We start from the raw sequence: 13123 nt of genomic DNA on the forward strand, positions 1-13123 counted from the left end.
CAATAGAAGTTAGCAGTGAGCAATAGCAGTTCTCAGTAAATCCATAGAAAAACATCAAAAAGGAACAAAATAAGGTCTCTCCGGATGTTAGCAATAACATAAAATAAAATGAAATAAAATAAATTAAACAGCAGTGGTGACCAAATCAACAGTTTAGCAGGAGATCAAGAGAAAAAAAATAAAACACAATAGGCACTAAAATCAAAATTAGATAAAATAAAATAAAGTCAGTTGATGTGCGAGAGGAGGACACACAAAATAGGGTTAGATGGAGAAGGTTGATTTGCTGTGGTGACCCCTGAAAGGAAAATAAAATAAAATAAAATAAAATAAATAGCAGTAGTGACCAAATCAGGAGATCAAGAGGAAAAAAAAATCAAATAAACACAATAGGGCCTCTCCAGATGTAAGCACTAAAATAAAAATTGAATAAATTAAGATAAGATAAAGTTAGTTGATGTGCAAGTGGAGGATACAGTGATTGGGTTAGATGGAGAAGGTTGATTTGCTGTAGTGATCCTGAAAGGAAAGAACAAAAGGAAAATGAGACAATAAAATAAAATCAAATAAAACACAGGGCCGAGATGTGCAAGAACATATATTAATCGCCCTGTCAATCACAGAATGAAGGAGTCCAGTAATATAAGAAACCAGTCACCCATTTTAAGATCTTATTTTTTGCAGCCGAGGCACGGTTGCCAGGCAACAAGCAAGTGGGCGTGGCCAGAGCGGACGATCGCCGGCGCGGCGGAGGCGAAGGGGGCGGGGCTTCTACGGCAGGTAGGAGCAGCGCATGCGCGAGTAGCCCGGAACCCCGGCAGGGACGGAAGCCGCGTCCCTCTTTTTTCGAAGTCTTTTACCGCGGCCGTCGCGTTTCCTCCCCCTTCCTCCTCCTCCTCCTCCTCCCCGCCGCCGCCGCGGCCCACTCGGAGCTTCGCGTCCGAAATCGTCAACCACGGCGTGACGGAAACCCCCCTCCAACATGTCCACCGTCAACTGGAAGCCCTTTGTGTACGGAGGACTAGCTTCGGTGACGGCGGAATGCGGTGAGCGATGCGGGAGGCCGACGGTTGTGGATTACCGCTTCTGACGGTTTAACCGCATTAACGTACGCGGATCTTGTTTGCGTGTGTTTTCAGGGACGTTCCCGATCGATTTAGCCAAGACTCGTCTGCAGGTTCAAGGCCAAGTGGGCGACAGTAAATACCGGGAGATCCGGTACCGGGGAATGCTCCATGCCATAGCGAGGATCGGACGTGAGGAGGGGCTCCGGGCGCTGTACTCGGGGTCAGTGAAGAGGGTTTTAACTGCTGCTTGTCGTGTGTTTTCATTTTTATTCCTCCAATTTATACGTTTACGATTGCAGGAAACACAATCTATTTCCTCCTTTCTTCACTTCCTCTTCAACGGTTTTCCCCCTCCCTTTTTTTCGTGTGGAGTGTTAAAAAAATAAAACTAACCACTCCTTTTTTGTGAGTGAAAACAAGCCGAAAAATGACTTGTATGAAATATATAATAAAAAATTATTCTCATATGTATCCATTCTCCAAGACATCTTACTTATTATCGTTTCATTTTTATATTTCTATATCTATTCCCTGCATGAGGCATTTCTTTTATTTATTTTTGTATTTTGCATTCTATTATTTGTACTGTACAGTCTTTTTATCCATATTGTTTATTCACTATCACTATTGTTTGCGCACTTTTCTATCCTGCTGCGCTGCTGTGACAGTTGAATTTCCCCATCGGGGATAAGTACAGTCCATTTTATCTGACGACATTTAAGGTTAATTCAGTAAGAAATGGGAAAGAAAGCAACCTATAAAGGTTGGAAATGTGTTTAAAACAGTAATTTTATAAAGTTAATATAAGATTAAAAAAATGAGATCTGCTTTGAATGACCCGTGCAAAAGGAACAGTTAAAGTAGCTGATGATAATTTGTTTAAAATTACATATGACATATATACCCTTGTTCAGTTGCAAGGCAGACCACTGCCAAACTTGAGCATTTTCCTATCTGTATGATTACATTTCTGCCTGGTTTATATTTGTACTCTTTCACATGTGGCCTGTATTATGTATTATTATACATATTTTTTATATTTAGATTACACTGTTTGGGATTCACTTGCAGACAGCAAATATTGTTGCACAGAGAAACAAGTTACATGATTCTGAATATGACAATATATACTCTCGATCTGACTTTTACAGAATAGCTCCTGCCATGCTGCGCCAGGCATCCTACGGGACCATAAAAATTGGTACATATCAGAGCTTGAAGCGGCTGCTGGTTGACAGACCAGAGGGTGAGTCCCAGTTTGTGAATGTGACACGCACACACACACACACACCCACACACACACACTCCAAGTTGCAACTCCAACATGTACATTCCTGTTGAAGGTCACAGGGGAAGCACAGACGCTGATATGACCTATTTAAATGTGCCTTTTCTTTTTTTCCCCCCTGTACCAGCATACTGCAACTGTGTGTTACTGTCTTTCAGATGAGACCTTACTGACGAATGTCGTGTGCGGCATCTTCTCCGGAGTTATCTCCTCCTCCATCGCCAATCCTACCGATGTGCTCAAGGTAGCAAACGCTCCATGCGACCATTGCAATGCCGCTTGCATTATTCAGGAATGAAGAAATGTCAGTTACATGCAGAGACATGGCCCGAAGCTCAGTGACTATTTTCGACAGTTGTCTTCATCTCCTGGTTTGATTTAGTGCTGTTGAGCAAACACAAGAGAATTTGGGGCACCTGTTGGAACATTAGTTACTTTTGCCCTAATTCGTATCAGAATTCTCATTTACACTCACTGATTCTTACTTATTCTGGTAACTCGATCCTCTGAACGTTTTTTACAGAACATATTTTGTAGTTTTTTTTTTCCATCCATGTGTTTAAAAAGGACATAATTCACAAGCTCCCCGGGTTTCATTTTTGGCATTCTTTTTAAAATAAACATTTTGCACGGTCAGCAGCTCTGGCCATAACCAAATCACAACAATGTTATTTTGGATTAAACAATGGATTCCCAGGCCTTCTCCAGTTCACTGTCTTATAGCTACAGGCTGGTGTGAAGGACAGCGTGCAGACAAAACTGCACTTGTGACTTATTTATAAACCGAAGCCCCCAAGGTTTAACATAGTGTTCTGAAAATGATATGGGTTCATGATTATGATGGCGTGCGTGTGTGTGTGCGTGTACACGTGCATGGACACACACCCATCTGCACTCATGTTTTGACCGGTCTCCCTTCTGTCATGCCCTATTAAGCATAATGACCTCCTGTCCACTGCATGTGTTCGTTAAGGGCGAACAGACGCACAGCACGGCGTAGCAGGTGTGTGTGCGCGTGTGTGCGTGTGTGTTCGTGTTCTTGCTGGCTCCACAAGTCATCATGAATCCAGACAGCGGCCTAATATCTAAACAGCAGTTATGATAAGTGAAAGCAAGGCAACCTTGGGGGCCGGCCAGAAGAAGAAAATGTCCGTGCCAGAACAAAGCAGCGCTTCCACTTTTGACTCTCAATACACCATCAGCCCCGCCAAACACTCTGCATTCTTGTGCCGTCTTACTTTCAGACCCTTTCTCTGCGATGTTTGTGAGCAACTGTCTCCTTTCAGATCCGCATGCAGGCCCAGGGGCGCGTGATCCAGGGCAGCATGATGGGCAACTTCATCAACATCTACCAGGAGGAGGGAACACGGGGGCTGTGGAAGGTACGGATGGCCTAAAGACGGGGCGCTCTTGTTTATCGGCGGCCTCTGTATCCGCAGAGTCACAGGTGTCTCTCGCGCCGCAGCCGTGGGCCTCGTGTGGATCAAAAAAAGATTGGTTTTGGCAGGTTTGCCGCAGATAAACTTGGAATAGTGTTGCGCAAACCTGAAATGGGCGTTCTAAACGCTCTGGAATATTAAGAAAACATTCTCCAGCCGCCGCTTCAGTGCTTGGTGTTTTAGTTTACTTTTTCCGAATTGGCGAGGCAGAAACACCTTAAGCAGTCACACATTTATTGCAACTTTGAGAATGTGTTTTTGAGTTCACATCCATTAAAGCTTTCCACTAATCATGAAAAAGTGATTAAAAACATCTTGATGTAAGAGCCCAGACGGTTTTGTTTTACACTTCCATTTTCCCGTTTCTCTCCGCTAGGGCGTCTCGCTAACGGCCCAGCGGGCCGCCATCGTGGTCGGGGTGGAGCTGCCGGTCTACGACATCACCAAGAAACACCTGATCCTGTCGGGGCACATGGGAGACACGGTGTACACGCACTTCCTGTAAGTCGGGGGAGGGGAATATGTCATCGTCCTGCCGCCTGCGTGTGACGTGATCGCTGACGGGGAACTGCTTATCAGCTCAAAACATGCTGAACTGCTTAAGTACTCGATCTAAGATATGTAGCTGCATGACTTTTACTCAAGTTTATTTTCGTATCTCTAGTAGCTGAATAATAAGTGCACCCAAATATTTGGCGTCCAGTTCACGTAGTGTCTCCTGCTTCCGCTTCGTATATACGACAAGCTTTAGTCCTCCTACTTTGGTGCGGTAACTGGTTCTAAAAATGGGCTGGAATTACCAGGTTTCCGAGAGGCGGACGCAAAGTATTTCAGCAAACAAAAGCTCACTTCACTGTATTGTTAGCGATAATAGCCGCATGGAATTTTCATCCATTCCTTTCAAACGTATCAAACCCACTCACCGCCGCCTCTTCCTGCCCGTCCAGGTCCAGCTTTGTGTGTGGACTAGCGGGGGCGCTGGCTTCCAACCCGGTGGACGTTGTGCGGACGCGCATGATGAACCAGAGAGGTGGAGCTTTGTACCAGGGAACACTGGACTGTCTGCTGCAGGTCAGTCAACGGAGCCACACACAGTAATACCTTGGTCTGCAAGTTTTTTGATTTGTTCCGTGACGAAACTTCCGCGTGAAACCACCCAAAGCGGTTCTTAAGATCAGCTGTTCTGAGTCCCGCGGCGGGGAAACAAACCCATCGGCCCTATGACTCCACCCTGACAGCAGCGGCCCTCTCAAGATTCCGAATTATTTTAAAATTGGAATTCATGAGAGTTGCACAATTTGAAACCATATCAGAAGATAATACTTTTCTCCTCACTGATTTTTTTTTTTTTTTTTTTTCCCCCCCTCAGTGGTGACGGACTCGTGTTCCCTGTTCAACGTTACTCTTCAAGCTTCGCTCAAAGCCGGAGCGCCAAATCGCGTTACAAAACGTCTAGCTCAAACCTCGATGACACTGATTTCTTAGTTAGGAAAAAAAAAAAAAAAAAAAACACCCAGAGAGAATTTTGGATGATTACGAGAAAATAACAAGATAAAGTGGGTCATTAAACATGTTTGTTTTTCCTTTCAGACGTGGCGCTCCGAGGGTTTCATGGCTCTCTACAAGGGTTTCTTCCCCAACTGGCTCCGCCTGGGACCGTGGAACATCATTGTATCCTTTCGCCAGCTCATTAGAGCTATGTTTACTTCCACCATCAGTGATGCAATACCTTTTCCAGACGGAGAAATCAGCGTCGGGAAAAAGTTGTAAACTCTTTGACGCCTTCGGTGACGCGAGCGACGCCGGAGCCGCGCTCCAGCGCGAGACGGTTTAATGTAATACGAGCTAAGTCGGTTACGTAACTCCGGTAAACTACTGCCTCAGTAGCCCAGTGCCCCTGGATATATAAAGGGACCTTAAGAAGGGGCTGAGAGCTCTGCAGGATTCCTATGGAAGGAGGAGAGGGGGGGGGAAATGTCGAGCGTAAAGGTTGGATGTACTTCTGCAACAAGGCCTGAAAATATAATGAGATTATTCATTCGATGAGGTAACGCGGAAAAACAGCCACGGGGGAGGTTTTGTGCTCGATTACAGGAAAAGCTAAAATTCCTGTCTTGCATTTTCCAGTTTGGAGGCGGGTGGGGATCGGCAAAAAAAAAAAAACAAACAAAAAACAACAAAACAGACAGCACGTGTTCCTTAACTCCAGATCCAGTTCTTCCTCACGTACGAACAGCTGAAGAAGATCAACGTGTGAATGTCAGGGCGACGCTGGGAAGAAGAGACGGTTTACGTGCAGAGGTTCGGTGACGAGCGCAAATGACCGACATCAGGGAGCGCTGGCTTAGAAGGGGATCCTCGACGGAACCACCCGGACGGTGAAATAGGGTTGAGCGAGAACCCCTCGTCCCGTGCAGCTCGCGTCTCCATGGGGGTCGGGGGTTCTCGTAGGGGCTGCACCACACGTGCGCGCCGCTAACAGCTGCGGGAGATGACCGAGACCGTTGCGCTCATATCCGATATTATGGCTCATCCAAATGCAACGTTAAAGCTTAACCTCTCCTTTGTTTTCGTTCACGGATGCATGTCACCTCGCGTTAAATTATTTCCTGTGCAGAAGGGGAGGATTTTTTTTTTCCTTTTTATATTTTTCAGATGCGAGACCGACTTTTTTTTTGTGTTTTATCTGTTTTTACATTCGCTTTTTGGGGCTTTAAGGTCAAGGGGAGGACACGTAAAGTTGCTCAGACCTCCGCTCTCCCAAGCGGCCTCCACACCGAGTGCCTTAGATCGCGACGCGGGCTATCGAGGCGCCGCGGCGCAAGTTCGAAAGCAGCAGGCGATTGCTGCGATCATTCCTTTCCGACAAAAAAAAAAAAAAGACTTTTTGCGCACCAATCAACAAATCGAGAGTGATTTCTTGTTTTTTTTATATTTCTAAATTAAGAAGAGTTTGTATGTGTATGCCTACAGGTGGAATTATTATTCAAAGAGTCTCCCATGGGGTTTAGTTACTGATTTGCAGCCCAAAAAGAGAAAGTGCTGCGCTGTGTTATGTTACACGAACAGCCCGAGAACCAACTCGGCTGCACAGACGGGATAAACGCACCCGCACCCAGACAACAGGTCCTTCGTGTTTCCAATCGCGGACAGTAAACATGATATGGGCCCGCCGGGGAAACCACCCCGGGCTCCTGTGTAATGGCATCCATGTGATAAAATTAAAAACGGAACCGTTACGCAACCCGCCATCTGATCTCCAGCTCAGCCTCCTTAGCCGAAGCCCGCTGTCCGAGGTGCACGTCGATAACATTTACTCAAATGCACTTAAAGCACATTTCCAGTTAACTCCTATATTCTCCATGTACTGTGATGCACGCAGTATTTCTGTGAGCTGAGCTTTATAAACTCCTGGCTGATAAGTGTGCTGCTTTCTGCTGCCATATTGTACTCTGGTGTTTTTTGTTTTTTTTTTATATCTATGTTAATGCTGCTGCAATTCAAAATAAAAGAGAGGAAATAAAAAAAAAGAAATCACTCCACTGGCGTTTTGCTGACCTCGTCACCACACGGTGGCGCTGTGCCTCCAGAATGGGACTTTCTAACTCCCTTCTCAACTCCCCCACTTCTTTTTAAAACTCTCAGCTCTCCTCTTCCAGGCCGCGGATCTAGCACAGCCGGGCGTCTGAGGGATTGCCCGTTCTCTCACAAACACACACACACACACACGTCCGCGCATCATCCCACCAAACAACGAGTTATGAATAATTCAAGCGACTCTCAACATGTAATCTTGTTGTGTGTTTCTACGGGTTAATTCCCAGCTTTCCCTCATCAAGAAATGTTCAGTGGAGACGCAGGCGGAGCGGTGGGAATCACTGCGGTGAACTTTACTCCATGTGCCTGGCGCCTTGTTCTTTTATTTAGGGAGCATCACCGGGGGATTGGCTCGGGTGAAAAAGTGGGGGAAATAAAAAAAAAAAAATCCCAGAAAAACCTGCCTCATCTGAGCCACCTTGAGTTGCGCTGCCATGTTTAGTGCTGGATTTATAAGTTTGCTGCATTCACAACTCAATAACCCTTACTGATAACACACAGCTGATGGAGGGGGGCCTGGAGTGTAGCTGCTGGTTGTAAACTGCATTCACACACACACACACACACATCCGTGCAGTTTAAGGTACTAAAACGTCAATAAAAAAGGCTATTTGACAAAGGGAATAAATATAACGGCCGATTCGTGCCAGGATTTCGGCGAACGTGGAGCTGGCGGTGCAGCCTGCCTGGCATGGCGTCCTCCACAAGCTGGATAAGTTTGGCCACGAGGGATTCCGGCAGTCACAGACATGCTGCATTATGGGTTTTATATACTGCCTGGCCCAAGGGCACAGTGGGTTGGCGCTTTTGTTTTCCGGGGATCAGAGTGAGCCTTTGTGTCGGAGGGATAAGGCTACCCTCCGCTCCGAACACCCTGCCCTTTCTCTTCCTTTTTTTTTTGTTCTTTCAGCCATTTCTCATAAAATGAAATAAAAAAAAAATCTCTAATGTGGATTGATAAGTGGACAGACGGATGGGAATGCAGACAAGGAGACAAAATCTTGTTAATCCATCAGTGCCACACAATACTAAATAAGGATTTAAAAAAAAAAAAAAAAACACAAATGTTTCCCCCACCCTCCCCTCCGTGCTCATTATTGCGGATATGAAAACGTCCCCGAAATACAACAGTGCTGGTTTTTTTTTTCCTCTCCCGGCCACAAGACACGCCTAGCTGTTAAAGGAAATCTAATGATTCCTGCCAAGGAAATTACATTATTTAGGAGACAGATTTGCACATCAAAAAGACCGAGCCTATGAAGTTTTTTTTTTTTCTTTAACCTCAGCTAAAAAAGAGCAGCCTCCCACATTTCAATTTACGTTGTAGGAACTATTTCTGAGGTTTAAAAGTAGAATTAGATGGTAATATAGCAGAAGGGAATTTTGTTTTTTTTAAATTGGAAACTTTTGTGACGGCCCCCGCAGGAGCGCAGAGAGATTGCGAGGGGTGGTTTCGTCATTTGTATAAGTTTACTCCATAAAACAGGATTATGTGATCAATACCACTCTTGTGTGTGTGCAGATTTGCTGGAGCCAGCGCCGCAGACCCAAACCACCAGCACGAGGACCGGGCGGTGTTAGAAAGATCAACTGTATCGGCGTGATTTGCTGTTGTGACCCTTTGTTGCAGCTATTTTTATTTGTTATGTTCTCCTGGCTGTCACACAATCCTTTTTTTCCCCTTTTTTCTTTTCTGACAAAGGCTAAGAGTGGCCAGGGGCCCTCCCTGACCGACTCACACACTCGCAAATCTACTGCCCTTACAATGCTGCTTTTGTACAAGTCTAAAAAATAATCTGGGATACATGGATTACATAGACAATCTGGGATAGTATCTATCTATCATAGATAGATAGACAGACAGACAGATAGATAGATGGATGTAGTTTTGGATATATGTTTGTATATATATTTCCATTATATTTAAATCACAATTCGCTTATTAAAATTCTCCTACTACTACATACGATAGATAGATAGATAGATAGATAGATAGATAGATAGATAGATAGATAGATAGATAGATAGATAGATAGATAGATAGATAGATAGATAGATAGATAGAGAGATAGAGAGATAGAGAGATAGAGAGATAGATAGAGAGATATTAACCTGCACTCGGATTGTGGGGGAGGGATACATATAAATACATGTATGTATGTATGTATATATACAAACAGACATGTATGTATACATATATATATATATACATACATGTGTGTGTTGATTTTTATGTATGTGTATGTATCTATAGATAGATAGATAAAATGGATACATTCATTGAATGTATTCATTATCTGTATTGCCTAGCCTGGACTCGGGTCATGAGGAGATGTATGTGTGTGTGTATATATATATATATATATATATATATATATATACACACAGAATGACATCATATAAATACATAAGTTTATTACACAGGATGGGATAGATATGATGCATATGTATATATATATATGTATACATACGTATTAATATGAGTATGAGATGAAGACAGACATATATATAGAATGAGATTGATATTACATATGTTTTTTACACACACACACACACACACACACACACACACACACACACACACACACACACACACACACACACACACACACACACAAAATGAGATGAATAAGTTACTAAGAATAAAGTGACAATTTTGAAATGTCCACACGCATTATATTATTGTCTTTGTCCGTGACAGGGCTTACTTTTATCTTTGACTCCCCGCATTAAGTGAAACTCGCCAACTGCTGCCGACTCCTACTTAAGGATTTGGATTAACTGACACTTTGCGAACTCAAAACTTTCTCGTGTGTGTGTGGGGGGTGGGGGGGAAATCTAATAAAACCTAACTGAAAATGTGAAGAAAATAAAAAATACCGAAATGGCCTCTTTTTTTGAAATGACAATGAACCAGCTGTAATGCAAGAAAGCCATAATTTACCCCCCCAAAAAAATGTGACCTTCAAATTCACTAAATTTCACAGAGACATTCACGAACAATTTGCAAGAAACTCCCGAAACTACATGTACCTCTGGCATCTTTTGTTTCGCAATTTTTTTTTTTTTTTGTAAAAATCCTTCGAAATAATGCGCGGCTAAGAACGAATTAACGCACGCGTCCCAAAATGTCTGAACCGTCCTTTTTATGCACCTGCACAGAAAGCAGATTCCCTTCTGCCGCAGCCTCTTTCACTTGCCAATCATAATGCGACGCCGTTTAGGAAAAAGGTGCCGGCGGTTCTCGTCACGCTAATAAAAAAAACGGGCTCCGGTGCTCCGAGTCGACGATTTATCTCGACTAAAACTCCCCATCCAAACAAACAAGGGGCTCACTAAATCACGGCTCGGTCGACCTACATTCGCACAGCGCTGGGAGGGGACGGGGACCCCGGGGGAGACAGGATCACAAGGATGAGCCGCTGGTAATGCTGCGCCATTGTTCCATTAAGACGGGAACAGGCCAACAGAGTGAATGTTAAAGGAGATAAAGTGAGAGGAGATTTGTTCCACGCGCCGGCTTCGACGACTCCGCCACTTCGAGAGTCGGGGGAAAGTTAATTTGTGTCACTTATGGAGGTTTTCCGTTCCGGTAACATCTGGTTGGGCACCTTGAGGTACTTTCCAAACAGCAGTCGAATATGTGTTGACTTTTCTTGCCGCGACTAAATGGGACCGATACCGCTTTTTTTTTTTTCGGGTTGTTAAGTGTGACGTTGCCGCTCGGGGGGACGTTAGCTTAGCTTAGCATAGGTGCCGGCTGCCGGGGGAAACCGCTAGCCTGACTGTTTAAAAGTTAAAAAATGAGGGGGGGGGAATCACTTCCTTGCACATTTTACTGCACAAATCAAATATTAGTCTTAGTTTAGACCAGGGGTCTCAGGCTCACGGCCCGCGGGCCGATTGTGGCCCTCAGAACGATATTTTGTGGCCCCCTGCCTGAAATCAAATCTTTGTGTTAGAGCGGCCCCCGCGTCTTTTCTCACATGCATCTGGGGGTTTTCTACTGTGGTTTAAAAAAAAAAAAAACGTGCAGGGAAAAAATGAAAAAGTAACTTTGCAATGTATTTTTTGCTACAAAATTTGAAAAAACAAAATTATTTTTGTTAAAAAAAAAACAGCTTGTGACATTGTTAAAACGATCTTTTCTTATTTCTACAAAAAAAAGAAAAAAAATGACAGCAAAAAACCCAGAGGCAAAATTAAAAAGATTGATTTAATAACCAGAATAGCCTTGTAAACCCTCTCATACATTCTACTAATCAATTTTCTAATAAATTCCAGTGGCAAATTTTCCCACAGTGACAAGATTTTCTCTTTTAACGCAACAATATTTTTAGGGTGTAATTTTGTAATTTTATCAAATCTTTTCTGATATTAATTTTTAATATTAATTCCTCATGTATTTTTTAGAGGAACACTTCATGACATACAAAGATTTTTTATTATTTACCTGTTTACCTCCTTTATACTAAAACAAAGGAAAAATTTGGACTTAGTGTTACTTCTAGGTAACGATTTTACCGGTCTGGCCCCCTCGACATTAAATTGGGCCGTATGTGGCCCCTGGACCAAAATGAGTTTGATACCCATGGTTTAGACCAAAAACAACATCACCAACAACAAATTTATAATTCCCTTATATTGACTTTGAATGCTTTCACAGGTGTTGATTGTATTTCTGTTGCAAGTGCAGTAATTTCATAATTTCGTCATCTCTGTCACCGGATCTGACACGAAAGGGTTAAGATGGGAACTAGAACTTTAAATATTCATTGTTGATACTAGAGATCGAATGCAGAGGGAGGTGAAACTACCAATTTGAGATTGCATGAAGTCCCTGGGCTGCAAAATCCTTCAGAAATCACGCGTAAATGGAAATCACGTCGTGATGGAAATGTAAATTCGGAAAAAGAAAAAAAAAAATTATTTGAAAAAACACTGATAACACATGACAAAAAAAAATAAACAACCTGAAATGTGAAAAACAAAATCATAAAGTCAACAGAAACCAGGGGATTTTTAGGTCAAAATTAGTAAACAACAAGCACTAAATTAGCATAACAAATATGGAGGCTTAGCAGTTCTGCCAAGGACGGGAACTTTCTTTTTCTTTTTTCTTTCTTTTTTTTTTTTTTCTCGATAATCATGTCACTCATTGTCACTGGGGGGGGGGGGGGCACTTCATGCTGGGGGCCCCATTCTGTGTTAATCCGGGCCTGGGCATCATTGATATCTACACATTTCTAAACTGGGGCATATTTCAGCTTCACTGCTCTGCTATTGACGTCAAAGTTGCCCGTCTCAATACATGAGGTCCCGTGATCGATCCTGGGTGAACTCCGCCCCTCGGCCGCCGCCGACGACGACCGGCACCCCCGACCCCTCGCTGCAGAAAATGAGTGCCGTGTGATTGCAACCGTGGTTAGAACACGGGTGTAAACCGTTCTGGCAGGCGGCGCCTCCGTGATGAAACCTGCATGTCCTCATTGGAGGCGTTCTGCATCTTTGACCACTAGACAGCGCTCATGTACTTTCCTCCCGTGGATGCATGGTAATGAGTGAACTCACCATCTGCTTGCCCCCCCACCCCCATCCATACCGCAGGACTGTCTAAGCAACCCGCCCAGTCACAGCTCCCTTATTAATATCCCCCGCCGCCGATAAGGAATAAATATTCAAATTCCCCTCCGTTTGAGTTGCCTTCGGACGACTGTTTTGAGATTCTCCTG

The 13123-nt window shown here is 43.8% G+C and overlaps 1 protein-coding gene across 1 annotated transcript; it reads left to right on the forward strand.

Annotated features, from left to right (window-relative positions):
* Window positions 1–776: 776 nt before the first annotated feature.
* On the forward strand, window positions 777–7328 carry LOC147219246 (kidney mitochondrial carrier protein 1). Its single transcript, XM_086172709.1, has 9 exons — window positions 777–1046; window positions 1140–1287; window positions 2219–2313; window positions 2514–2599; window positions 3642–3737; window positions 4171–4295; window positions 4742–4865; window positions 5385–5465; window positions 6010–7328. The coding sequence occupies exons 1-9, from the start codon at window positions 983–985 to the stop codon at window positions 6049–6051; spliced, it is 861 nt and encodes a 286-aa protein (XP_086028835.1). The 5' UTR covers window positions 777–982; the 3' UTR covers window positions 6052–7328.
* The last annotated feature ends 5795 nt before the right edge of the window (window positions 7329–13123 follow it).

The sequence above is a fragment of the Fistularia commersonii genome, chromosome 25, assembly GCF_037954325.1.
Source record: "Fistularia commersonii isolate RoL2024-O1a breed Wild chromosome 25, RoL_Fcom_v1.0, whole genome shotgun sequence".
Lineage (NCBI taxonomy): Eukaryota > Metazoa > Chordata > Actinopteri > Syngnathiformes > Fistulariidae > Fistularia > Fistularia commersonii.